This window comes from Coffea arabica, chromosome 8c, assembly GCF_036785885.1.
Source record: "Coffea arabica cultivar ET-39 chromosome 8c, Coffea Arabica ET-39 HiFi, whole genome shotgun sequence".
Taxonomy (NCBI): Eukaryota; Viridiplantae; Streptophyta; class Magnoliopsida; order Gentianales; family Rubiaceae; genus Coffea; species Coffea arabica.
The window spans coordinates 40729736-40754469 of NC_092325.1; the positions used below are offsets into that span (position 1 = coordinate 40729736).

The 24734-nt window shown below is 35.6% G+C and overlaps 3 protein-coding genes, 1 long non-coding RNA gene and 1 other non-coding gene across 5 annotated transcripts; 2 read left to right on the top strand and 3 right to left on the bottom strand.

Moving 5' to 3' along the window:
• Positions 1-830: 830 nt before the first annotated feature.
• LOC113704938 (uncharacterized) lies at positions 831-4883 on the bottom strand. Its single transcript, XM_072063742.1, has 3 exons — positions 4493-4883; positions 3373-3534; positions 831-1449 (listed from the first exon to the last, which is right to left on the bottom strand). Exons 1-3 carry the CDS (start codon positions 4778-4780, stop codon positions 1093-1095), a joined length of 807 nt encoding a protein of 268 aa, XP_071919843.1. The 5' UTR covers positions 4781-4883; the 3' UTR covers positions 831-1092.
• A 1547-nt stretch (positions 4884-6430) lies between these two features.
• Positions 6431-11143, top strand: LOC113703683 (uncharacterized). Its single transcript, XM_027225127.2, has 9 exons — positions 6431-6587; positions 7913-7993; positions 8504-8553; positions 9126-9203; positions 9418-9475; positions 9549-9598; positions 10107-10215; positions 10333-10394; positions 10891-11143. Exons 1-9 carry the CDS (start codon positions 6504-6506, stop codon positions 10931-10933), a joined length of 615 nt encoding a protein of 204 aa, XP_027080928.2. The 5' UTR covers positions 6431-6503; the 3' UTR covers positions 10934-11143.
• Positions 11144-11706: 563 nt separating this feature from the next.
• Positions 11707-13439, bottom strand: LOC113704400 (uncharacterized). Its single transcript, XR_003451707.2, has 2 exons — positions 13161-13439; positions 11707-13011 (listed from the first exon to the last, which is right to left on the bottom strand). It is a non-coding gene; the product is annotated as an uncharacterized lncRNA (long non-coding RNA).
• LOC113705127 (small nucleolar RNA R24) lies at positions 12226-12318 on the bottom strand. The gene has a single exon (XR_003451775.2). It is a non-coding gene; the product is annotated as a small nucleolar RNA R24 (small nucleolar RNA).
• A 5273-nt stretch (positions 13440-18712) lies between the features above and the next one.
• LOC113706151 (ferrochelatase-2, chloroplastic-like) lies at positions 18713-23984 on the top strand. The gene is made up of 9 exons (XM_072063217.1): positions 18713-19098; positions 19768-20101; positions 20191-20334; positions 20427-20528; positions 21157-21260; positions 21387-21513; positions 21595-21747; positions 22003-22103; positions 23417-23984. The coding sequence occupies exons 1-9, from the start codon at positions 19007-19009 to the stop codon at positions 23733-23735; spliced, it is 1476 nt and encodes a 491-aa protein (XP_071919318.1). The 5' UTR covers positions 18713-19006; the 3' UTR covers positions 23736-23984.
• Positions 23985-24734: the final 750 nt, after the last annotated feature.

Below are 24734 nucleotides of genomic sequence, written 5' to 3' on the forward strand. Positions count from 1 at the left end.
AAGTCAATTGATTCCTCAAACAAACAGAAAACCTTAACTTGACAAGAAAGGACAATGGTGCTAAAATATTGATACCCAATTCAGTTGAGGTCACAAGGCGCATTCTTCAATGTATACCAACCTAATCCAGAGTATCTGCAACCATCCAAGAATTCTAAAGCTCTTAATCAGAAAATTGGGAAACGGATAGAGTTGGAAGTTCTCAAACTAAACCAAAAAAAAAAAAAAAAAAAAAAAAAAAGATAATTCCTGATCGAGGGAGTATGAAATAGCTAGTCGAATTGAAGTTTGAATTAGTAGTTCCGAATTATTGATTGTAGAATTTTCTACTCTTAGGCAATGAATCTGACCCATAGAACAAGATCAATGTCTCAGGAAAAAAGAACTCTCCAACATAAACGACTCAAGGCATGTGGGCGACGCTTGCCAGTGAACGTTGATATTACCATCTGATGCGAAGAATAATTTATGGATGGCCAGCTGTGTTCCAAACCCAGGCACAAAATTAGCCAAAAACAATAAGAATGTTTTGGATGAGATAGTTCTAGTTCTCTGTCTCATTTTCTGAATTATTGTTTGTTTTGAAGGAATAGGAGGGAAAGGAGAGGCAAAAAAGAAATTATTGTATCGGAATAATTTGGTTCTTCCAGTTATACTTGTCACATGGAATGATCAAACTGCAATTATTTGTGCAGAATGGTTCCCTTGGAATTGTATCGGAATAGTCAGATGGGATGATCAAGACCACTTTCGCTCACAAAAAAGCAACAAATGTATACAGGAAAAGGGCCACAATGCATACTTATTAACAAGCTCGTCCCTCATAGATATGGTAATCCAAACTACAATAACTTCATTGCCATAATAACAGATCAAGTCTAGAATTTGAAATATGGAAAATGATCGGAAACTTTACATGCTTTGCATTACAAGCGTGTGTATTATACCACAGACGGGGAAAAAAAAAGTTCAATGAACAAATGGTTAGAGAATACATAGAATTACAGATCATGCTAAGCCAATTCAAGGATGCCTAAAAGCAGGTATGGCACCCATGGCACATATTTCGCATTTTTTTTTTATCTTTTTCTGTTATTGACTGGACACAGGAGCACTTTCATCAACAGACGCCGACTCAGTCGTAGGTGACTTCTTTGTGAGAGACTTAGGCACATCAACATCATCTTGCACACACCGCTGCTGAGGGTGAGATAACAGTATACACATGTGGCGCAACAGGATGCGAGTTAGCCCCTGGCCACTCTCATAAATGTACCCCTCATATTCAGTGACAAGCTCAAGGGCTTCAACAAGAGAATCATACACCTTCTGAGGACAATTATCAGGTCCAGGCTTGTCATGCAGGTAGATCACATCCAAGGTGAAGACTTTCTGAGTGGCTAGCCACTGATGTTGTGGTGGTACCGAAGATCTACAGTACATTAGAATCTACAATTTGTAGAAAGCACCATGATAAGATCTTGTGAGAATCGAGCCAGTTCAAAGAATAGGACAATCAACATAGTCAAGGAAAATCATGGCAGCATGGCCCTAAATTAAGTTGAAAAAATAGCCTCAAATTGTTTACGAGAAGCAGGGGAACCAAAGGTTCTTGAAATTCAGATCTGAGGACTACACAGACAAAGGTTTTAAATTTCAGCAAAATCATTTGAAATGCTTTCTGAAGCAAACCAAACCTTCACCAGCTTCCACAGGAAAAAAAAGAAGTTAATCATGTCTTTTTGAGTGATTCAAAGATCACAGAAACTTTATCATTCAAAGTCAAAGGTGTCAACAGATAACAATTTAACTTGGATAGTGGATCATCAGTTTCTCCAGGAGAAGCTTAATTGTGTTCAAGCAAATCTTCAGTATGAAGCCTAAAGTAGAAAAGGGTGTCCTGGATCTGGCTCTAACTGAAGTCTGGTCATTAAGTACGCCATTTCAATGAAGCTAGCCAACTCTGGTACCACTGCACTAGGGTACAAGCGAGGACACCTTCAGTTGATGAGCAAAAGGAATAGGAGTTGGTGGGAATCTCTAATCGAATATTATATTTTTCCAATTATTAACCTACAATGGAGCAAATTACTGTTTCTTTCACATGAGAACAAAAATCATTAACAAGGATATTTCCTTGTAAAACTATATTCATCTTGACTATATAAATGCATGGCATCATAGATCCATAATGAGAAAATGTAGCTACTCAAAGAATGAATCAACTTTATCTACTTGAACAAATCCTATGCTCTATCTAATGCCTGATATCCCAATGGATGACATGCTACTACAGCTCCTAGTAAGTGTCTATTTTTTTTTTTAATCTTCTTATCTAGCCTCAGCTTCAACACCATCATAATATATCCTATCTGGTAAATCAGTTGATCCTTGCCAACAACGTAGTCTTTTGCTCAGATTTTCTTGTATGGTGACTTGTTAAACATATTATGAGAATGGTCATTCTTCATTCTAGTACATTTTCTTAGTTTTGCTTTATCACAAAGCCATCTCAACATTTTGGTTTTGGCTACAGTTATTCATGAGCATGTCGTTTTTTAGCTGCATAAGGATCTTTTATATAATAGACGGTCTAACAGTTGCTGAAGAATACTTCTTCTATAAATATGAATGCTACCAAAACAGATAACCTCTTTTATCACACTGTGCTTGACCCACAGCTTATTTAGTCCCATGACTTACACCATACGGATCTAGTCGTTGATTGTATATATTGGTAAAAAGGAAAATACAAACATCCAGATACTTAATAGATCCGTGACATTTCAGCTTGAAGTAAACAAAAGAACAAATCCAGCTCTTCCAAACCCTCCCTAAACAAAATGTTGCAGATGTAGTTCAAAAGGCTGAAACTTAGGCATATTTTATGAACAAAATTCCCCAACAAAATCTGTGAAAAGTCAATAATTATGTGAATTACTAAATTGTAGAAAGAATGCATGATCTAATAGAGTATCACATCAAAATTCTTGACAATATGTGGGCCACCAACACACAGAGAGAAAGAATATTGAATTGTGAATCGCAGCATCACCCCTAACCAGGCTAAAGTTTGGGTAGACAGAAGTATGAGGTGGGGGAGAACATATGACTAAACATTGAGCAGAGACAACTTCATCATACTAAAGTTGCAAATAGCTTGAGCACTGGATCGGAAGAGAAAAGAATAAATAGGACAACCAAAGACAGTGTTCAGCTAGAAGGAAGACCATTTTTGAATTAACACTACAAGATGTGGATAAGGACTGCACAGAGAACATAGCAGATATTAGCAATACAACAGATGCAAAAAAGTAATCATCAACTTTGAACACATAAAATGTGCACTTATGTGAAACCATTTGTACTCACCACTCTCAGGATTCGATTTTGTGCCCGAGATTTCTTTGCTTCATGAGCAGCTATCCTAAACAGTTGCGTCAGATCAGCTTGACCAGAAGATGATGAATCAGCAGAAAGCCCCCGAAATGCAGAAAGCGCAGCGTCTACCTCTCCGCTGAACTCTTTTCGAAGCTTTCAAAAATCAAATGGAAAAGAAAGGAAAGATCAGGAGGTTGTGTATATGATCTCCCTTGACCCTTTAAAACAAACTAAAAGAGCAGGAAACATAAAGTGCAAACAAATGAACAAGTTCCTCGAATGCACGCATGTTTTATCAGTTTAACGGTAAATGTTGAACTAAGCATGACATGATTTGATGCCCTTTAGGGACCCCTCCTTAGAAGTCATTTTAATGCTTATTAGGGATCTAGACAAAACGGACTCCCTAAAGCATAAACAGATCTTTATTCATTCACTAAACACAAATTTAAGATCCTCTTGGGAGGATACTCTCCTTTACTCAACTCAAAGAAGTCTTTTCCCAATTCTTTTTATTACCCTGCTTTGAGTATATCACAAATCTTCCACATTGTCAAATATTCAGACTAAAAAGTACTAATTGTACCCGTGTTTCCTATCCTGACAAATGAGATCAGTGAAAAGTTAATTTGTCCTAATGCATCGTTTGAATTAAAGGCAAAAAGACTAAAAAGTGTCCTGAGATAACATCAAGCATTTCAGAACTTCCGTCACATTGAAGTTGCTTTTCCAAAGAATTTTTCCGTGCCTTTCCTTTAACCAATTCCAATCTCCACAGGCCCATGTTCACATACATTATAATAGAATTACCATGACACTATAAACTGCAATAGAACGACAATTAGACAAAAAAAAATTATGTCACATTGAAAAATCATATCTAACAAACATATTACACATTCACTGCACTAGAATGAAACAAAACCATTTCATTTTACTCCAAGATTCCAAATTCATCACCAAAGCTTTTGAACCCAAGTCAGAACATTTAACATAATAGCTCAACTTCTTCATAATTCGGTATCAACCCACAAAATAAAACCAAAAAAGTAAAGTAATTTTAGAAAATAAAAGAAATATTAATGCAAGAAGTAAAGGTAGTGGGGGATACCCAAGAAACGGATTTTCCAAGAACTGTGAAGGCAAAACGATGATCAGGGTTGATGGCAAGCTTAGAGTGGATGAAGAGAAGAATGCCTTGCTTGATGGTGTCCAATCTGGTAAAAGGTCTGCCATTGGGGCCGGTCACCTTCATTTCCACCAAGCATTCAGGGTCCACATCTATGCAAAATAGTATATCTTCGCTTGAAAATCTGGCCGGTGGCAGCGTATAGAGACCTCCTCCTCCAGCGGCTGCCGCCGTTGTTGTTGCAGAATTCTGTCCCTCTATTCCCTGCATCCTGCACCAAGATTCACACGCTTAGCCGTCTCTGCCACTATAGCTCCTTGCTGGGTTGCCGTCTTTCTTTCTTTTCTTTTGATATTTTCCTTTTTTTGTCAAACATTTGCCTTTAAGGTACTTATTATCTCGGAGAAACTACTGTGTACTATGTCCTTTGATTTTAAGGAAATTGCAAGGCCATCCTGTTTCGAGGGTTAGGCTCCAAGAACCCACCCTTAACAGGTGATTGGGGTTCCATTTGAATAAGAAAGGGTTAATTCCACTTTGTCCCTCCAAACTTTGGACGATTACTCACTTCAGTCCCTAAACTTCAAAATGAAATACTTAAATCCCTAAACTTATAAATATCTCCCACTTAAATCCCTAAACTTATAAAATGGGACACTTAAATCCCTAAACCCTTATAAAATGAGACACTTCGACCATCAATGGCATTCGGGATTTTTTAACAATTTTCCTTAAATGGGAGGTATTTATAAGTTTAGGGACTTAAGTGTCCCATTTTAAAATTTAGGGACTGAAGTGAGTAATCGTCCAAAATTTGGAGGGACAAAGTGGTATTAACCCAATAAGAAATGGAATTCAACTAACCACATATAATAAAATAAATTTATGAACATATGAATATAGGATTAAATTTTAATTGTTTCCTTCTAATAAGACATTTCGTTTGGCGAGTGAAATGAATTAAAAGTCTCAAAATAATTAATATTTTGAATATTTTAATTACATCGAGCTGACAAAATACTAATAACTAAATGGTTAATTTGGGAGATTAAGATGAAAAGTAAAAGAAGAGAAAACTTTAAGTTACAATAGGAAAGAAAAGAAGAAAAGATATTTTAATGTTATTTGAAAGTTTAGAAAAGAAATTGAATAATTTCGAATATCATTAAGATTTTGCTTAGTAGTCATTTAATACAAACTTGAACTTAAAAAATTTTTTTTACAAGGATATCTCTAATTGTCTACCAAATCAGCTTATAAATGGGCAAAAGACATTTTAAACTATATCATTAAAATATATTCTTATAAATTGGTTAAATTTATTAATTTTTTATCTTAAAAAAATACTTAATGAGCTTAAAAAGGTTTTTAATTCTCTTACTTTCTTTTATTTTCTCATCAAGTTCCAACTCCCAAACCAGTTATAAGAATTTTAGAGCTCATTTGGGGGGGGGGGGGGGGGGGGGGGGGGGGGGGGGGATTTTGATAAGAATAGAAAGAATTATTAAGGAAAATGGATTTTTTTAATATACCATAACTGTATAACCTTACAAAATATTATGTGAATTTTAAGTTTTGAGAATTCTAATGTAAAATGTAATCTCCACTCCCAAATAAAGTACAATTAATTTATCGTCTTTGTTTTCGAAAACTCCCAAATAACATGAAAAAATAATGCAATCTTTTTTTATTCTTTTCTTTTCCAACTTAAAGTTTTGCTTCTTCTATTTTCACTCCTAAATTTCCACAATAGCCATTAGGTTGTTATGTTTAGGTATATATTTACACTTTAGAATTAAAAGGTTTTCAATAACTATACAAGCAGAAAAAAGAAAAGAAAACAAGAAACGTTTCATAGAAAAGCGCAAGTGTGGTATGTCAATATAGTTGTAGAAACTTCAAGGGGGCATCGTGTAAATACTTTAAGACATCTTCCATTAGAAAAATTAAATATGACGAACCATCTTCAGGAAGAACACTAGCTGAGCAAAAAATGGCGTGTTTGCACGATCACAGCTGCGAGGATCATGATTGTTCTGCTAATTGGACTCTTTACCAACACATTGACCTCCCCAGGGTTCTTTGCCTTTTCTCTTATAGCTCAAACTTCTTGTATTATTTTTCCGAGCTTGTTTCATTTTTTGTTTTGTCCTTTTATTCCTTTTAGAGCCGTTGCAATTTCTATGAAAAACTGGCCGAATTTCTTGCTTGTTGATAACGGGTTTTGCGCTAAAATTCATGGGTTTTGCTAATTTTAGTTCCGGAAGTGAAATGGTGTATGGGTTTGTAGCATAAATTTGATGAAACCCTAAAGTCTTGAATATTATGTTCCTGCGGCTGCAAATTCAATGGGAAAGTGTGAGTGCTTGTTGATGCTTCCAAGTGGAAAGTTGGCTTTGTAATTTCGAGCTTGAAAAATTATAATGTTACAAACCATGGATTGAATAATTTATATTGATTTTACCCCTGCATCGCATTATTGTTGAGTTAAGGAGGGAAAAATATTCATATGAGCTCCCTGAGACCTGTGCTGTTTGCGGTTCACATTCCATATTTGAAACTAGTATTAGTTCTTGATTCTTTTGGCTTATCTATGATATTAGGTACTCAAGAATGGTCTGGTTATCATGGGATCTTTTCTGTAGATGGTGAAGAGGGTTTAAATGTTTAGCAATCTCGTGTTGATTTCTAGGTTTTTCTACTAGTTCTACCCTCATTTTGTTAAAAGTAGATTAGTTTTGTCATCTAGTGTAGTTGTGAGGACTGATGTAATCGTGGCTAATCCTGCATATTTGGAAGATAAGCTTGATTCTTATTCTTCAAAGCTAGATGCTTTCTTGATCGTTTTCTCAATTAAAATGGTTTTCTTCAGAATCCTCTAACTTGATCTAGACAGTCTATTTAGATTAGATATTAGTGTGTCAGTAATTATTTGCTGTGATAATTAAGCAGACAGATGAGTGACACCTTTTACATTTTGTTTTTATTTTTTGCAAGTCTTCAAGTTCAGCACTTAAGCCTTTTATTATCGTGGCAACTATATACATAAATCATTTCACTTTTGATTCAAATGTAGCTGTTGTTGACATGCTTAAGTGAAGATATCGTGATTATATGTAGATTACGAAATGACATCTATCTGTTTCATTTCATTTATTCACCAGTGTTCATGATGCAACCAAATAATTTTTTGCAAATACCAAGCTATCCAAACAATTATTTGTTGGAACTGAAGAATATATTCCTTGTGGAATTCAATCTTGGATTACTTTATACTTAGTGAACAGCTTATTTGCTTACACAGAGACAAGTATATCCTTTACATGTATTTTTCTTTCACTTGTACTCAATGTTTATTGGAAAAAGAAATAATGGAAGTGGCTGTTTTGTTTCTTGTGAAAGGTATCTGCATTGAATGAGGCTGTCTCAGGAAGCGTTCGGTCAGTTTTTAGAGCTTGGGACCAGCGCTTGAATTCTTCCGAGGTGCTTTTCTAAGCCCTAGATTAATTTTACTCATCAAGACAAATCAGCTAACCTTATTGTCATTCTCCTTGGTATATGAGTACGGAATTTTGTTTGTGCTTGACATTTGTTGTAGTCTGAATGGTCATGCAATGTTGCCTGTGAATTGCACTCTCTCTGAAATGACACACATCAAACTTGAATTTACACCTAGATCTTGGTAATCATGTCATCAGAGATAATGAGAAGCTACTTAGGTCTCTAATAGATTACACGATGTCAACATGAGTTTTTGAAGTTTTGATAGACTCCCCTCCTCCCACTGTCTTATGCAAGAAATGTGCTTGATATCTGCTGTTACTAGCTTGATGCCCTTCTAAGTGCATTGACTGTTCAAATTTGAAAGTTTAAAGTAGGTCGCTGGTTCTGTCTTTTTGCCACTTTTCTGTAATGTTTAAGATACCATAACTCTTAAATTTCATTATTTCCTCACTGCAAGAGGTCTAAAATTTTTGTTCTTTCTCTTGACAGGGCTACTTGGAGAGCAATGAGGGTGATCCAGAACTAATTGTCTTCATCCCGTGCGTGAATACTTTCTTAACCTGAACCTATTGTTTGGCTTATTTACTTGCTAGTGTTTGTCAATTTACTTACTATCTGCCTCACCATGTCTTTCTTTTCTTCTAGTTTTGGCAGTGACTTGGCCCAATAAACCATAGATTTTACTGTTAACATTTTAAAATGGTCATTTTCAGATACATGTGAGCTAAAATATTTTATTGGTTTTGTTTCCTGCTGCCAATATTAAGTATGATGAAATTCATGCTTACATGCAATTTATACTGCTTGTGATTGGCCCTCGTCCAGTTTTCTAATGAGTTTTTCATAACCTTCCTACTTATCCTATTTATCATGAAAAATTTCTTCTAAAAAATGTTGAGATTAAGCATTTACAATCCTGCTTAGGAAATAGATATGGGAATTTCTAGGTTGTAGCTTGATCCAATCACTTCATTCTCTCTTCTCTTGTATCTGTTGAGAAGCACGAGCACTGCAGCAGTTAGTTCCATATAGTTTCTGAAATTCAGTCCTTCAGCAACTCTTTGCAACTGTTTGTGGCTTCTGTTATCCTACTTTGTTTGTTGCTGGTTAGGTTTACGTCGGATGTTAAAATCAAAAGCATATCAGTTATTGGTGGCGCTGATGGAACAAGTCCTGCCAAAATGAGAGCGTGAGTTAAACAATATCCTTCCTAAGTTGTTACATTCTACTCTAATTGCGTTGCTGCCCATTTTTCGAGCAAGCATGTGTTTTCTTGTTGAAGATATGGTCATATATAGTTTATGGCTTAATGAGAGTCCTTTGTTGAATTAGCAGTCATTGAAATTTATTCTATCAATTGTGTTTATTCTACCTGAATAGAGAGTACTTTGCATGCAATGCAGGTTTATCAATAAGGATGGTATTGACTTTTCAGATGCTCAATCCATTCAACCAATCCAGGTATTCTTGTATTAGTTTTGGAGGTTCAATGCTTGGCCTAATTTACTTATTTCACTTATCCTCATTTTTCAAGGAATGGGATTTGGTGGAAAATTTCCAAGGAGTGTTAGAATACCAAACAAGGTATGCATTTTTTAAGTTGATACCTAATTATTTTGACATTGCGAGTATGCAAACTTTGGTCTGAGAAGGGGATTTGTTACATTTCTTTGTAATAATACTTTTCCTTTATTGACTATGGTAAGATTGACAAATATGGAAGCCCTATGTAAGCTTTAAAGTTCACCACTTGGTTTAGCACTTCTGTTTTTCTTCATCTATAACCAATTTCAAATGCCCTTGCTTTTGTCAATGGACAAATGCAAATGCTTTTAACATCATAATATTCCAGAAAAAGAAAAAAAAAAAAGATAAGCAACAGTTTTTGTTACTGTAAATTTACTTAATGCAGATGTTGCAAACAGTATATCTGAGTATTTCCTCCTTACTAATAGCCAATACATTGTAAATTTGGGGACTGCTGACTAATAGGGCATTTGTAGGTAACTCTGAGGCATCATAATTACCATATTGGCTACTGTTATAGTTATTGGAAGTTTTGCTATTCTGATGCTTTGAGCAAAACAACCAGGTATGCTAAGTTTCAGAGCGTGGCAAGTATCACTTTGCATTTCCCAGAAAACTTTGGTGGAGAGACCACTCAAATTCATTATATTGGCTTAAAAGGTGAAGCCACACAGGTAATCGAAGTTGGTCTCCACTCGAAGGTTTAATTTGTTGTAAATTGTTTTTAAGTTGAGAATCTTGGTGTTTTATCAGTATTGAAGAAGATGACATTGTTTTCATCTTATTAACAGTTGAAGAGAGATGTCGTTGCTACAATTGTTTATGAACTGAGGCCAAATCCTTCAGATCACAAGTGAGTATATAATTTGGTTTTTTAAATGTCCAACTCTGGGGTTCTTTTCAATCTTTCCTTTTTTTAAGTATCGAAAGCTTGTACAACGTACTGTGGAAGCATCTGTACAATGATAAACTAAGTCATGTTTGTTTGAAGTCTTGTAGTTCAATCTCAAGTTACTAATGCGGTGTTTATTAACATATCTGCATCCTCGTGGATATAATACAGAAAACTTAGCTCAATAATAATTTCCCTCCTTTGTTACAATATAGCAAGATTTAATGTTCTGTTTCATCAGTACTACACTGATTACTCAAATTTTACCAAAAAACTTTAATGTGTTTGTACTGTTTAATCCGTGTGTTACAGATGATCAATAGTTTTCTTTGTTTGAAAAAAAAAAAAAAAAGAACTTTTCTTTGTTAGTATTACTTTGGTGAAGTCCTGCTTCTTTTTTGTCACTGTGGTTCGTTCGTTGGAATCGTATTAACGAGCTGAGGACATCTATATGCAGGACACGGGCTGAATTGGGAGGTGGCCTTTCACAGGTGGAATGAGGTTTCCGCTGCATGGACGGCTGTTAACTTTCTGATGTAAATTTCATCCGCATAACCAAAGGAAACTCTAATCCGCTGTTTAATTCGTCATCTGTAATCAATATCCATCTGGATTGATAGACTAGATAATCGAAATGTTTTACTACTAACTCAACTGTGCGCCATCTTTTATTTATGGATACTATAGCACTTGCTAAAAGTTTGGTTCCAGATCACCGGTTTTCTTAACGACTATTGTCCTCCCTCGCCTCGCCTTTTTTTGGGTAAATTCTTGTTCGTTTTTTCTCTGATTCCTCGTTGAATTTAGTCACTACGTGGGAATTTTTTGGAAGCTTTGGTAGACAAGGGGCAAAATTTCCAGAGGTTTTACAGGTAAGGAGTTCGTATCAGTTGCAAACTTCATTTATGAGGGCGTGCAAATCACTCTGGAAGCAGAAAAGGCTGTTCCAGATTCTAAGCTTCAAGATTTCATGAAATTCGTGTCATCCAAGGATTTCCCTTTGACCCATCATCAGGTATCTGATTTCCCTGTAAATGGCATTATTAATCGCAAGCCTCTAAGCCTTCTCAAGTCAAATGGACACATTGAAAGCCGAGGTGCCTGTCTTCGTCTTAGGATGCGCGTTAGTGTCATCCTTGTTGTATTTTTAACGTGTATTGTCCCTTCCTAGGCTAGAAGTTCTTCCAAAACAGAATTTTCATCCAGTTGAATTCCCCGTTTCAGGCAGCTGTCGTCTTCAGGGTGCTTAGTAAAAACAAGAATAAACAGGAAGTGAGCATATAAACCAAATTCCAGTAACGTAAAATATAATGCAGACATTTTGCTTGAAGAAACTTTTTTCTCGGCAACATGGAATGATTGGCTCAAGAAGCATTGAATTAATTTTTCGTGCACAATCATTTAACCATCTTCCCTAGGCTCGTCCATTGGCAGAATCCTGAAGATTCTTTCTACTTCACACCTAGATTGTGAGGAGAAGAAAGCAATGCAGGATGGAAAATCTAGAGGATCAACGGCTGGTGGACACCAAGCTCCAAAATCTGCAACCGGGACCCTGTATAATCTTCAGTCAATGGTCATAAGCCAGGACAGCTGTGATGGTCGAAACACATTCTTGGAGTGTTCCTACGGCAGAGGGGATACCATTCAGCAGAGCAGAAGCCTGGAAGCAACCGGGAAGGAGATGATGAAGAAAGCTAGCCAAAACATGCCTTTGAAAAGATAATTGCATGCAATTGTATCTGGACACTCTAAAAGAATCCCGAAAGTTGAACAAACAATAAGTGGGAGAAAAGCTCAGAAGCCAAGCGTAACAAATACATTTCATCGAAGAACCAAAGCATAAAATTGGCTCTTCTTACATGTTACTCTTCATCATTGCTTGCATTTTAAAAGCCTAAAAGCTGGCACAAAACTGACATCTGGGGAAAATGCCTCCCCTGCAGCAGTTTAAGTTGCGCAAGGGAGAGACTAGAGAGAGCTCCATTTCACATGGAAGTCTCATTCCAAGCAACGTAAACACCCCGTAAAACAGACTTTGACAAGTATGGTTGAGGTGCAATAGCAAGCAGAAAAATGGTTAAAATGACTTCAGAAATGGTGAATTGTATCGACTGAGACTACAGAGTGGAATAAGATGATCTTAAGATTTAGCCACTCTAAATTTGAAGGAAGTAGTGGAAATAACTAAATTCCTCCAATCGTGATAAGTAGCACTTTATAGGCACCATGCAAAAGGTGGCTTGTTATTGCAAATCAAGAACAAAGCCCCCGTGTCTGACGGAGTGCCTTTTGTCAAACCTCACAACCAAGACAAAGAATGCAGAAAGCTGATCGAAATGCAGGGTTAATAATTTGTATCCGAGCTATTGTGTCAAGAAACAATAAGGAATGAATTTCATGGATCTTCAGCCCGGAAATATATGATATAGGCTCAATGCGGCAGACGGGTTGCCATTGAGATGGCACCTGCTGTTGACTCGATGATAGAGCCGTAGATTATTAACCACAAATTCAAGAACCACCAAATCCCATTAAATTTCTCCACCCTTTTTCGATCACAATACATGATCCACTCCTGGAAACAAATAGGCCAGTCTTAGAAGTGCAATCTCAATATCGTACAAACTCTTTCGTTTTCTTACTTTTTCTTCCGTAAATTTGTAATTACATTCTGATGTTACGGGTAAGATTGGCAAGGGAGTGTGTAACTGTAACATTATTCACCTGCACAGAAGCGGGCAAATTTGGCATCAAGAAAGAATCTGACTGAAGGCCAGTGTGTGGAACCCTGCTCCATAGTGCCCGGCTGGGAGCAGAAAGTGTTTGCTAAATAAGAAGTTTGTAAGTGAGCGACCTTGCAACTCACTCAGAGGTTAGATTGAAATTAAGGTTATCCGGGATGATTGCTAGTTTGCTACCATCCCTTCTGCGGCGGAGATGATAGTAAGGCGATGGGTCGGGGAGCAGCAGGGAGGAGGAGAAGAGACAGAGAGTATTCATTGGGATGGTTACAGGCTTGCGGCATCCGCATGCATCTATAAAGTACAGATTGGCGAGGGAAACCCTAATGGTAGGAATTTACTTGGAAGGACAAAGATACCAAACATATTACGTTCCAGGACCTACCAGATTGTAGTGATGGTAAAGGTCCTGCTGGATTGTGGTAAAAAAGCGAATTACTTCCTCGACTCATTCGAATTTTGCTGCCAATACGAGAGTTACATTGATGGGCTGAGCACAGGTCCACAGCAACTTCTTTATAAGTTGTCTGGATTGTGAATTATTAGAGATATTTTTACTGTAACACTTTTTATGATGTGATGTATGTGAGATAAAAAGGTAATTGGAAAGATAAAAAGGTGTGTTGGAAATTGTAATGATGATGTAAGCAAATATATTTTGGTAAATAAACTACAATCCAAACAAACCTTTCAAAAGCATATTTGCATCCCAATACTGATAAATATTGAGCCTATGCAAAACTTTTATTTATACCAAAAAAAAAAATGGAAAAGTGAGTTTACCGTGCCAATATATCATTTACATCCTGTTTGAGATTGCAGTGGCTTACCAAAAAAAATAAAAATACTTTTGGTACAAGTGCTTTTAAATTACTAAAAATTGGACTCTTTAAATCATGAAAAATTAGTTATCAAACACTTTAGAAGCACTTTTAGTGCTTAAAAGCATTTTCTTTTTAATAAATGCACAGCAATCCTAAACGAGTCCTTAGAAAAAAATCTATTCGTTATTCTTTAAATTTTTTTTTCACATATATCATACAAGCTTTTACATATTTTCTCATAGAAAATGAGTATTCTTTTCTTCTTTTTTTTCCCTGGTTTTTTGGCTTGAACATCTTATTCTCACTCACTAGTATTCAGTTTTGTATCTTTTTTTTTTAATTTGAAAAAAAATCGATTTAGCTCAAATGGAAAAAATATTCCTTTAAGTAAATAATCTAGTGTGGTAATTGGAAAGTTTCTCTTCTAAAAAGAACTTAATTGGTAAGTTTCTCTCCAAAAAAGAACTTAATGGTGTATTCTGTTTTACCATGACATTACTTCAGTTGATATTCTTGGAGCATGAATTAATTTGGAAAATGTGATAATCCTTTTGTTCTTTAACTAATTCATCATATTGAATAATTTTGATTTTACGAACAGTTTCTTAGGATTCATTACTAAAACATGTCATACGTATTTGAGAACATTAAAACACACTTCCATTCTCTCATAAGTATTTGCATCAAAAGGGATCGAGCTAAGAACCTTAACCCAAGCATGGATTGAGTGGTACGGAGGTCTTGGTATGAAATCCAAGCATACATTCATACACAAATGGCACAAATGGTGCTAACCATTTTTTGTATCTATAACAAACATGCGGTGCTAACTACGGATTGCACCAATGACAAGCATACACAAATGCTGTTGACATAAACAAATGCTGCTAGCAGCTTATTGCATCAATACCAAACGTGTAACCGTATTTTATGGATAACTTTTTTTTTATACAGTATCAAAGTATAATTTTTTTTTTTACACTAACAGCTCTTAGATCATATTAATTACATAACATAAATTGAAATTTGAATTTCAAATCATATATATTTGATATACATCCAAATCTGCTAATATAAAAAAATTATTATGCTCTCAGTGCATAAAAAGTTAATTTGTATTTTATATCCAAAAAAATTTTTGAATTCCATCTGCTTATTTTAATATTTAACCTAAAACAACTTTTTATCTCTATTACCAATTTAAGAATAGATTCCTCCATTTTTTTTTTCTTATGTATTTGCATGTGTAGAGAAAGTTCCTCAATCGGCAAATATTGTTTATGCAATTAGCTTGGCACAAAATAGTTTGGACCAGTTTTTCAATGCAAATTTTTCACCTTTTAAAGTTATTAATAAAGTTTCGTTTCCTAATTTCATGAATGAGTGGGGGCAGTGCCCAAGAAATTTTTATGGTATGAGTGACTCCACCCCTTTCAAACTATGGCCTTATTTGGCAAGCAAGTTTTTTGCCAAGTTTGTCTACTACAAATTTTATAACAACAGTAATCTCAACAAATTTCTCAAAATTTTTAAACCATATACTTCAAAATATCCAAAAATTTACACATTTCAAAAAAAATTTCTACACCTTCTTTAGTAAGTTACACAGTAAAGTTTTAGACAAATACCAAAAATAACTCACTTGTCAAACGGGGTCTATGGATATGTAAAGTACTATAATATTTGATAATTAACTAATTATTCAAAACAATGATTCTGATTAATAACTAACTCATTTTGTACCACGCAATTTAAAGAAACTTCAATATCTTTTATTAGTAAAGAGAATTTATGTTGTAGAGATTTCTTTTTCTTCGTTCTTTAGATTGACGTCGATGCTGATGTTGGATGTAACTATTGGGTCTTATTGTTATTTGACCTCTTTTGTTATAATCAAATTACCATTTGACCCCAATGTTTTTAGATATAATATTCTATCCCTTTGATCAAACGGAGTTTGAATGCGGTGAGAAGTTTGCTTGTACTTCCACAAAGATTTACCATAACAAGAGATGAGAGGCTAATTTCTTAGATTATATGTAAAAAAAATATATATATATATCGCACAAATGTATGTCTGACAGAGAGGTTTTCTAATACTAGAACTACCGTGCTGAGTCAGCACGGCAGCAAGAATGAATTTCGCATGGCTCTTTGACACTTGCTAAATTTTTTGTGTCAGCCGCAGCCGTGCTGATTGTGCACGGCTGCCTGACACCACAAATTCAGTAGCCGTCAGGGTGTGTCAGCCGCAGCCGTGCATAGTCAGCATGGCTGCTGCTGCTACACCCTAACGGCTGCAACCCTTGTCGAATGACTTTGGGCGTAAAAAAAAAATGGCTTTTAAACGTTATTTTGGTTTTTAAAGTTTAGGGTTTAGGATTTTTGGGTTAGGGTTTTTGCTTTAATATTTTAGAGTTGGGGTTTTAGGCTTTAGGGTTTAAGGCTTTTGCTTTCAAGGCATATGAAATTCGTTTTGCAAGTTTATAGCAAAAAATGACTAATTGTAGTATTTCAAATTAATAACAAAGTCAATGTTAATTTTTATCTAGTTTTATTTGTAAATCAGTAAAACATTATCAAATTATGACAAGGATTTTTCCTTTTTTTTTTGTATATACTTAAGCTAATCAATGTATTTATTTTTAAAAATACTCTGACTTAGGGGCTACTTTAATAGAAAATAAAAAAAATTCTACTAGACTTGCATTTGGGAGTTATTCATGGATTAAGATTTGTCCTTCATAAGTGGGTAGAGTATAATCGTGTTTAGGTTTTAAATTTAATTACTTTAGTTTTGAGTTGGACTTACTCGTATATTTCATTTGGGCTTACATTCATTGTATTAGAATTACGTAAGTAATTTCTGTTTCGATCAGACGCCTCAGTCAAATGTCCAAATTTGTTATGGAACTCGGTTGGATTAAAGAATATGGAGCTCTTTTTTGTTTTTATCTTTCCTTTGTTTTTCTTTTAATGTGTAGTTTTAGATATTTTATGTGTTTTAGGCATTCTTTAAATTTGTAAAAATTTTATTATGTTCTTATGCTTACTAATTTTCATCTAAGTCCATAAATTATATTTATAATTTGTCCCATAACTTTTGCATAATTATGCCAGGGTCTCAACATTTGCAAAAAATGGATATAATTTCTCATTTTTTGAGTCCTGGCCTTTCTTTATGATGTTAATGTGTATTTTGATGAATTAATTCTGACTTTTAAGGTATAATTAGGGGTTTAAGTAAATTTATTAAGTTTAGGATCCGATTTAATTTAAGCCTACTTATGAAATCAGTATGAATACTCTTTTATTTGCAGATTTGTAAATCACTTTGGTAGTCTAATTAGCCTAAATTTCCTTCCGTCATATGGGCTTTGTCAGCCTTTGGCAACCGTATGACAAAGACTGGCAAAAACTGACAAAGCCCTTTTTTTTTTTTTTTTTTACCGTCTATCCCCAGCCATGCTGACTGGACATAGTTGGGGACAGGGTAATTTAAAAAAAAATTTTGTGGGCCGTTTAGTGTACTGAAATTGTTGCAGAGGTTCTGCGGTCGCTCACAATTGATCCTGCTGCCGTGCTGACTCAGTACGACAGGTATAGATTGAGAAATGGAGAGTGTCAGAGATACATTTGTGCGATATTTTTTTTTTTTACATATATTCTAAGAAATTAGCCGAGATGAGACTTACCTTACTACAAAACAAATAAATTTATGCAAAAAAAAAAAAGCAACTAAAATGCAAAAGCAAAAACTTATCAATTCTCCCTCATTCTAGGCAAAGTTTTGGATTAAAGAGAAAAGGGAAAAAACGAAGCTTTCATCATAGAAAAACAAGAATAATCGATGTGTACAAAATAGTAAAATTTAACAAAAGCAACTATGAAATGTAAAATGAAAAAAATCAAGATAGAGTACTTCTGAAAAAAGAGCACAGGACAAACACAAAGAAGAAGAAAAGGAGGTGATGTGAGAGAATTGAAAAAAGGATGAAATTTTCTTTTGGTTGATTTGTATTTGTATTGCACACAAACATTAAAAATATACTTGCAACAAATATTTTGTTAGCTAAGGTAAGAGTCGAAAGAATCCACTTATAGTATCTCAAATCGTAAGGGGAAACACCAATTAGGTAACCATGAGATTTTAAATTGACAATTAAGATTTTTCCCTTTTCTCTTCTTTCTTTTATAGTGCGTTTAGGAGGAGAGATTTGACCAGAAAAGAAAAGAAAGTAACAGAGAGAATTAATTTGCCACCGTTTGAGAGATTTTTGATATCAGAAAAGAAATGAAATAGACTGATTTGGCCATATTCATTTTGAGGCTATAGTAGAGATAAGCTTTCTACCCATTTTGGCCTGATTTGGACGGAAAGGGGAAAAGTGGCAACAAATTTTTTTCAAAATGCCAATTATGTCTTTAAATGGTTATTGAACAAATTTTTAATGACATATATATCCAAAATCTTTTTATTTCTTTCTTTAAACTCCCAAACAACATCAAAATCTCTTCTTTTCTTTTTTCATCCTTTCTTTTCTTTCATAACTTAAGGTTTCTTTTCTTTTCTTTTCTATCCCAAACTCCCAAACTAGCTATTAAGGTTTAGAGTCTCTTATTAGATAAAAAAAAATACAAGGGGTTGAGTGAAATTTTGACCAAGTCTTAGGGGGGTCCAGATGTAATTCAACTTAATTTTCATAAGCGAAAAATCGGAATTCGGCAGAATCAACTCCCGGGGTGGTTGGCACCGCTACCATTGCTGAACGCGTTTCTTCTTCCAACCCCCATTTTTGACTTCATCTTCATCCCATTTGTTTTCCTCTTTCTTTATATAATAATAGAACTTATCTCCGTTTTTCTCGTGTTTATGTATTTGGACTCCACAGAAAGTCCAAATTCAAGAATTTTGCAGGTTTCTCAATTTCGAGCAAGTTAAAAAAGATTTCCCACTAATCCTTGTTCCAAGAATTTTGGAGTAAAAGCAAGGAACTTTGTAGCCATGAATGCAACAGCAGTCTCTGGTGGTGTTCTTCCCCAAATGATGCAGCCCATTTCCAATCTTGAAACCTTTACCAATAATAACTCTTCCTTGTAAGCTCGAATTTTGATATCTTAATGGGAAAGCTTTTGGATTTCAAGTATTTGATGAGTTTATTTGTGGATCATGTTGGTAAATCTGAGGGTTTGTTTGATTGTTCATGACTTCTTGGCTTTCTTTTGTTTTTGTTTGGTGGGGTGATTGGGGTTGCTTTGAATATTTGAATTTGCGGGATTTGTATGAATTTTTTGGCTGAGAATTTTAGGAGGAAAAAAGAAAAAGGAGCCTTCGATGTTGGTTCTTAAGCTTGAAAATATGTTAATTTAGGAGCTATTAGTTGTTCCAAATTCTTGGAATAAGCTGGCTTGTAAAGCCCATTTACATGCAAAGATTAGATTATCACCTAGTTAGAAATGATTGGATGCACTGACTACTGCGATTCGGAATTACCACTTTAATTAATGATTTTTAAGGTCTGGTTGAGTATACATATTAATCAGTATTTCTCAAAGATAGGCAAATTTTCTTAGTTAATACTGAGTACTAGTTTCATTCCTCATCTTCATCTCTTAATGTACGAAAAGTTAGTTGATTTAGGATTAGAGAAAACAACACATTCTCTGCTCGTCAATTTCGGAGGCAAGTAAATCTATAGATGATTTAAGCCTTGGAAATATATACCATATGGATGAAGCTAACTGTCAAAGTCTATGTGGTTGTAGGGTGTGCTCTCAGAATGGAGTAAGAGCACCTTCATTCAAGGCTTCACATGACGGGAAACAAATTTACTGTCAATCTAATGAAGCATCTGCAACTCAATCTTGTGGATCAACCACACAGAAAAGCAATGTCCTGGGAGGCTTGTCTCTTAAAAGTCATAGGCAAACTGTTGGGAAAACGTTTTGCTCTGCTGGGGAATATGCATATTCTGGAGGTGCTATCAATTACCAATCACGCACTGCAGAGGAGAAGGTTGGGGTGCTGCTTTTGAATCTTGGAGGACCAGAGACACTGCATGATGTTCAGCCATTTTTGTACAATTTGTTTGCTGATCCAGTATGCTCTCCTTACTCTGTCCTAACGATCTCAACTCAATCAGATGATGCTATCAAGGTTGTTCTAATTGTTTATTGGCTTCATGACAGGATATCATACGTCTCCCGAGGTTATTCAAATTCCTGCAGCGTCCGCTGGCACAGCTTATCTCCATTCTCAGAGCTCCCAAAAGTAAGGAAGGATATGCTGCCATTGGAGGTGGTTCACCCCTGCGTAAGATAACAGATGAGCAGGTACACATATCACCTTAATTGCCTTGCTTGTCATCTCTCATTTTACTGTGTTTCTGCTTTACTAATGTTCTGTAATTTCCTTTCCGTGGAAGGCAAATGCTCTGAAAATGGCATTAGAAGTAAAAAAAGTCCCTGCAAATGTCTATGTTGCAATGCGTTATTGGCACCCCTTCACCGAGGAAGCTGTTCATCGGGTAACTGTTCCTTCTTGTAACCAGCAGTTTCCATTTTAAGTTACACGTTGAAGATTGTGTGGGGTGCATTTCTATCTTGTTTGCAATTAAAAAAAAAATAGCATGCTACATTTGGATGTGTCCAAAGTTATCTTTCATTTGTATGAATGTAGCCATAGAGTGGCTGTACAATATTCTCTTTTTTGCCTTCCAATTGTCACAGACTGACTGATTTGGGTCACTACATGCCCAAGGCCTCCTACTACTGGATTTTTGTTGACTACTTTCTGGAGATTCTATCTTGGCAACCGTAACCACTTGCTTTGTTTACCAAATATCTTCATCTCTTTACATACTTCTCACTTGTAAGGAAAAAGATTTTCTGACTCGGGGCATTACTTCAGTGATACCGCATGAAGAGACTTAATTTCTTGTAGTTGGTGGCTGTTCTGACCTGGTATCTGATCCTGGATATGGTACAATCTTTTTGACCTTCTAACTTCTATGAGCACACTGCTTTTGGAGTGGCACTTCATTTTTCAACCGTCAAAGAGATCAGCACCTGCTCTAGTTTATGGGGAAGAGATAGTTGATAGTGGCAACCAATTAGGTTTTGCAAATTACTTGACAGATTGTATTCGTGTGACAGATCAAGACTGATGGAATCACAAGGCTTGTAGTACTTCCACTTTATCCTCAATTTTCTATCTCTACCACTGGCTCAAGCATTCGAGTTCTTCAAAGTATGTTCAGGTAGTGTTACCTTCCAGTCTGGGGGAAAAAACATTTATGCCACATGGTAGTGATTTTTTGTAGGGAAGCGAGGATCCCTCTATTTTTTTGATTCCTGGTATATGTTTAACCTGAATCCTTCATCAGGAATGATGCACATTTGTCGAGTCTGCCTGTTGCTGTTATCGAGTCCTGGTATCAACGAGATGGATATGTCAGGTCTATGGCCGACTTGATTGAGAAAGAGTTAGCAAATTTCTCTGAGCCCGAAGAGGTTACTTGTCTTACTTCTTGTGTCAATTTGTTCAGTTTACTTTGACAAACTTATTAGATGATTTTTCTATTCTATTGTTAGGTTATGATATTTTTCAGCGCCCATGGTGTACCAGTTAGTTACATTGAGGATGCTGGTGATCCATATAAAGATCAGATGGAAGAGTGCATCCTGTTGATAATGCAAGAGTTGAAAGCAAGAGGGACTAAAAATAACCATACTTTGGCTTACCAGGTTGGTTGTAGTTTTCTAGTATTATCTATATGCCTGAGATCAACACACCAACAGATGCCCATTAATAAAGTGTTCAACTAACCTATGTTCTCTATAGCATTGATCTCCAATTATGTGCGTCCATAATCCAATCCAAACTCTTCTCTGCATTTGTTGAAGTTGGTCCTATGGACAAGATAATTGGCAATATGATCAACTAAACTATATGTCACTTATCTGTCTTGATTTCTGATCTTATCTCTCTCTCATGCATAGAGTCGAGTCGGACCTGTACAATGGCTGAAACCCTATACTGATGAAGTCCTTGTTGAACTTGGCCAGAAAGGGGTGAGGTCTTTACTGGCTGTCCCTGTCAGGTTTGTCTTCTGGATTATCATATACTTCATTCTGTTGCTTTCATTTTCTCTACAATGAACATGTTTTGATATCCTGTTGTTGACGATTTCCAGTTTTTGATGCATATTTATTACAAGCAGATAATATCCACTTCCAATTGAGAATTTTCCATATACACTTTATGCAACCCAAGACCAGGTTAACAGGGGGATCAGAGCGTCCTGCTCCACCCCCCCTCCCTCTGCCAAATCAGGAGCACAGGCACATATATTTATATTTGTATATACCTTTTCCACTTCTGCAATTAATCCGTTCTTACAGTAGGTACACTTAGTTTTCAATCTGAAACTATCCAGGTGCCTTCTAATTCTGCTATGTCATCGCTCTAAACCTGGTGGCTTCCTTTTCTTTGTATTAACTCATACACCGCATTTCATCATACCGCTTGATAGATAAAAGGCACATCTGTAGGTTATGTACGTATTTGATGTGATGCCTTTGTCAAATTGGCGATGACCAAGAATGGCACAAAAATGCAACTTAATAGTGCTATTCTTATGCAAGTGCATCCACAGAGAGGATCAAGATAATCAATGCAGGATCTTTAAAGTAGAATTTGAGCATGCTTTCTTGTAGAACTGTGGTTTTGGCACAGTGGTAAAAGGCTGAAATGGTAGTAATTTTAGTTTGGCTTTGATGGTTCACATTATCCAGATAGTGACAGAATGGGTGGCCTATATGCGCTTGTTGATGATTAAAGGTAAATGTTTGATGGAGGGGGGATGAGTGCTTGATCAATGTTGTAGATACTTGAAGAGTTGGAATAGTAAAAGCTAATGGTTGTGAAAAACAACTTCTCTGGCTCATTTTTAGCATCTGTTCTCTGGACTCTGTGGAGATACAAAACCATTTAACCTATGTTATGGTACTTTTGTTTGCAACAAAGGAAAGCATTCTGGTCAAGGACCTAAAGATTATCTTACCCTCAGGAGGATTCTAGAAACAATTTCACAGTGGACCAAGTGATACTTTATCATCAGCAAGAATGGGCAGAAAATCCTGGAGTTAGATAACTAGAAAGAAACATGTTAAAAACTAGAATATGAAACCAAATATCTGTTGTAAAGCTCAAACCTTTAAGTATTTCCTACTCCAAACATGGAACATACCTGTTATCTGTTGCATATGATAAATACCATGCACATGCCACCTTTTACCTTCTATTCCTGATGTTCTTTCTTTTTTCTTTTTCCAACAGTTCTCAGATATGACATAATTATTATTATTGTTATTATCATCATATCTCAATATGCAAGTACTTCTGAAATTGCAGCTTTGTCAGTGAGCACATTGAGACTCTTGAAGAGATTGATATGGAATATAAGCACCTTGCTCTTGAGTCGGGCATTTCAAATTGGGGTCGCGTTCCTGCTCTGAATTGCACCCCATCCTTCATTAATGATCTAGCAGATGCTGTCATTGAGGCATTGCCTTCAGCAATGGCTATGTCAACCTCAGATACTGCATCAGAAGACGAACTTTATGATGACCCAATGAGATACGTTATCAGATTGTTCTTTGGTTCAATCTTAGCATTTCTTTTGCTTTTATCTCCGAAAGCCATCCTGGCATTCAGGAATAACATTCTCTGAAGGGAACAAAACTATCAGAGGCAGATGACTTTCTGCTTCTCACACAATGAGTGTATAGTAGGTTGCAGATGTTCTGCTCATAGAGGTGGATAGGTTTTGCAGAAAATTTTGACAAAGTTACTTCTATGCTGGGTAAACTATTAGGCAGCAGAAAGTCCTTTAGATGTTTACTTCATTTCTCTTGCTTGCAAAGACCACAATGCTGTAATGATAAGTTCATCAGTTGTGAATCCAAAAGTTTTGATAGAATCATTCTGATTATAGGTATCATTTTAAGCTGAATGTAAAGAGTGGGAGAAGGAAATTTTCTTTGGCTTTTCAAAGAATGCTGATCTCTTGTTCTTGTAAAGATTGGATAGCGTGATGGCAATGGTTCCTTGACCAAATCACCTACCTTACCATTTTCTGTACCCGCTCCACCTCTCCCCCATCCCCCCCCCCTAACCCCCCCCTCCAAAAAAAAAAAAGCCCAACAAAATTAAAAAAACTAATATTGGTAATTTTCAAAAACTTTGATTGTTGAGTGTGCTTTTATTTCATATACATACAGAAATTATATTAGGTTACTGAGAAGATGAGCCGATAAAATATTAAGACAGTGAGGAATCTCTCCCACTTCTTGACACACACACTAATTTACCAAAATTTGTAAAATTTCCCTGTAAAAAGCCTTAATATATTTTTCTTTTTATTACAATGATTGCGATTGATTTAAAATTGTAGAACATTCATCTACTAGGCTACTGTCCATTTAATTGAACCCTTAACAAATATGCTTCTAAAGAGATACCTAATAATCAAAATTCTCATTTTAGTCGTACCGAGAATTTAAACTAATCAATTAAATTTTGTAGTTAGGTTAATCGATGGAACTTTTTTTTTTCATTATTATGCATCATCTAAATGTTTCATGCAAATTTGATGACAAATGAATATTACATGGGATTAATTTTAAAGTATGTTTTACCCGCTTGTTGGAAAAAATAATAAAAGTAAATG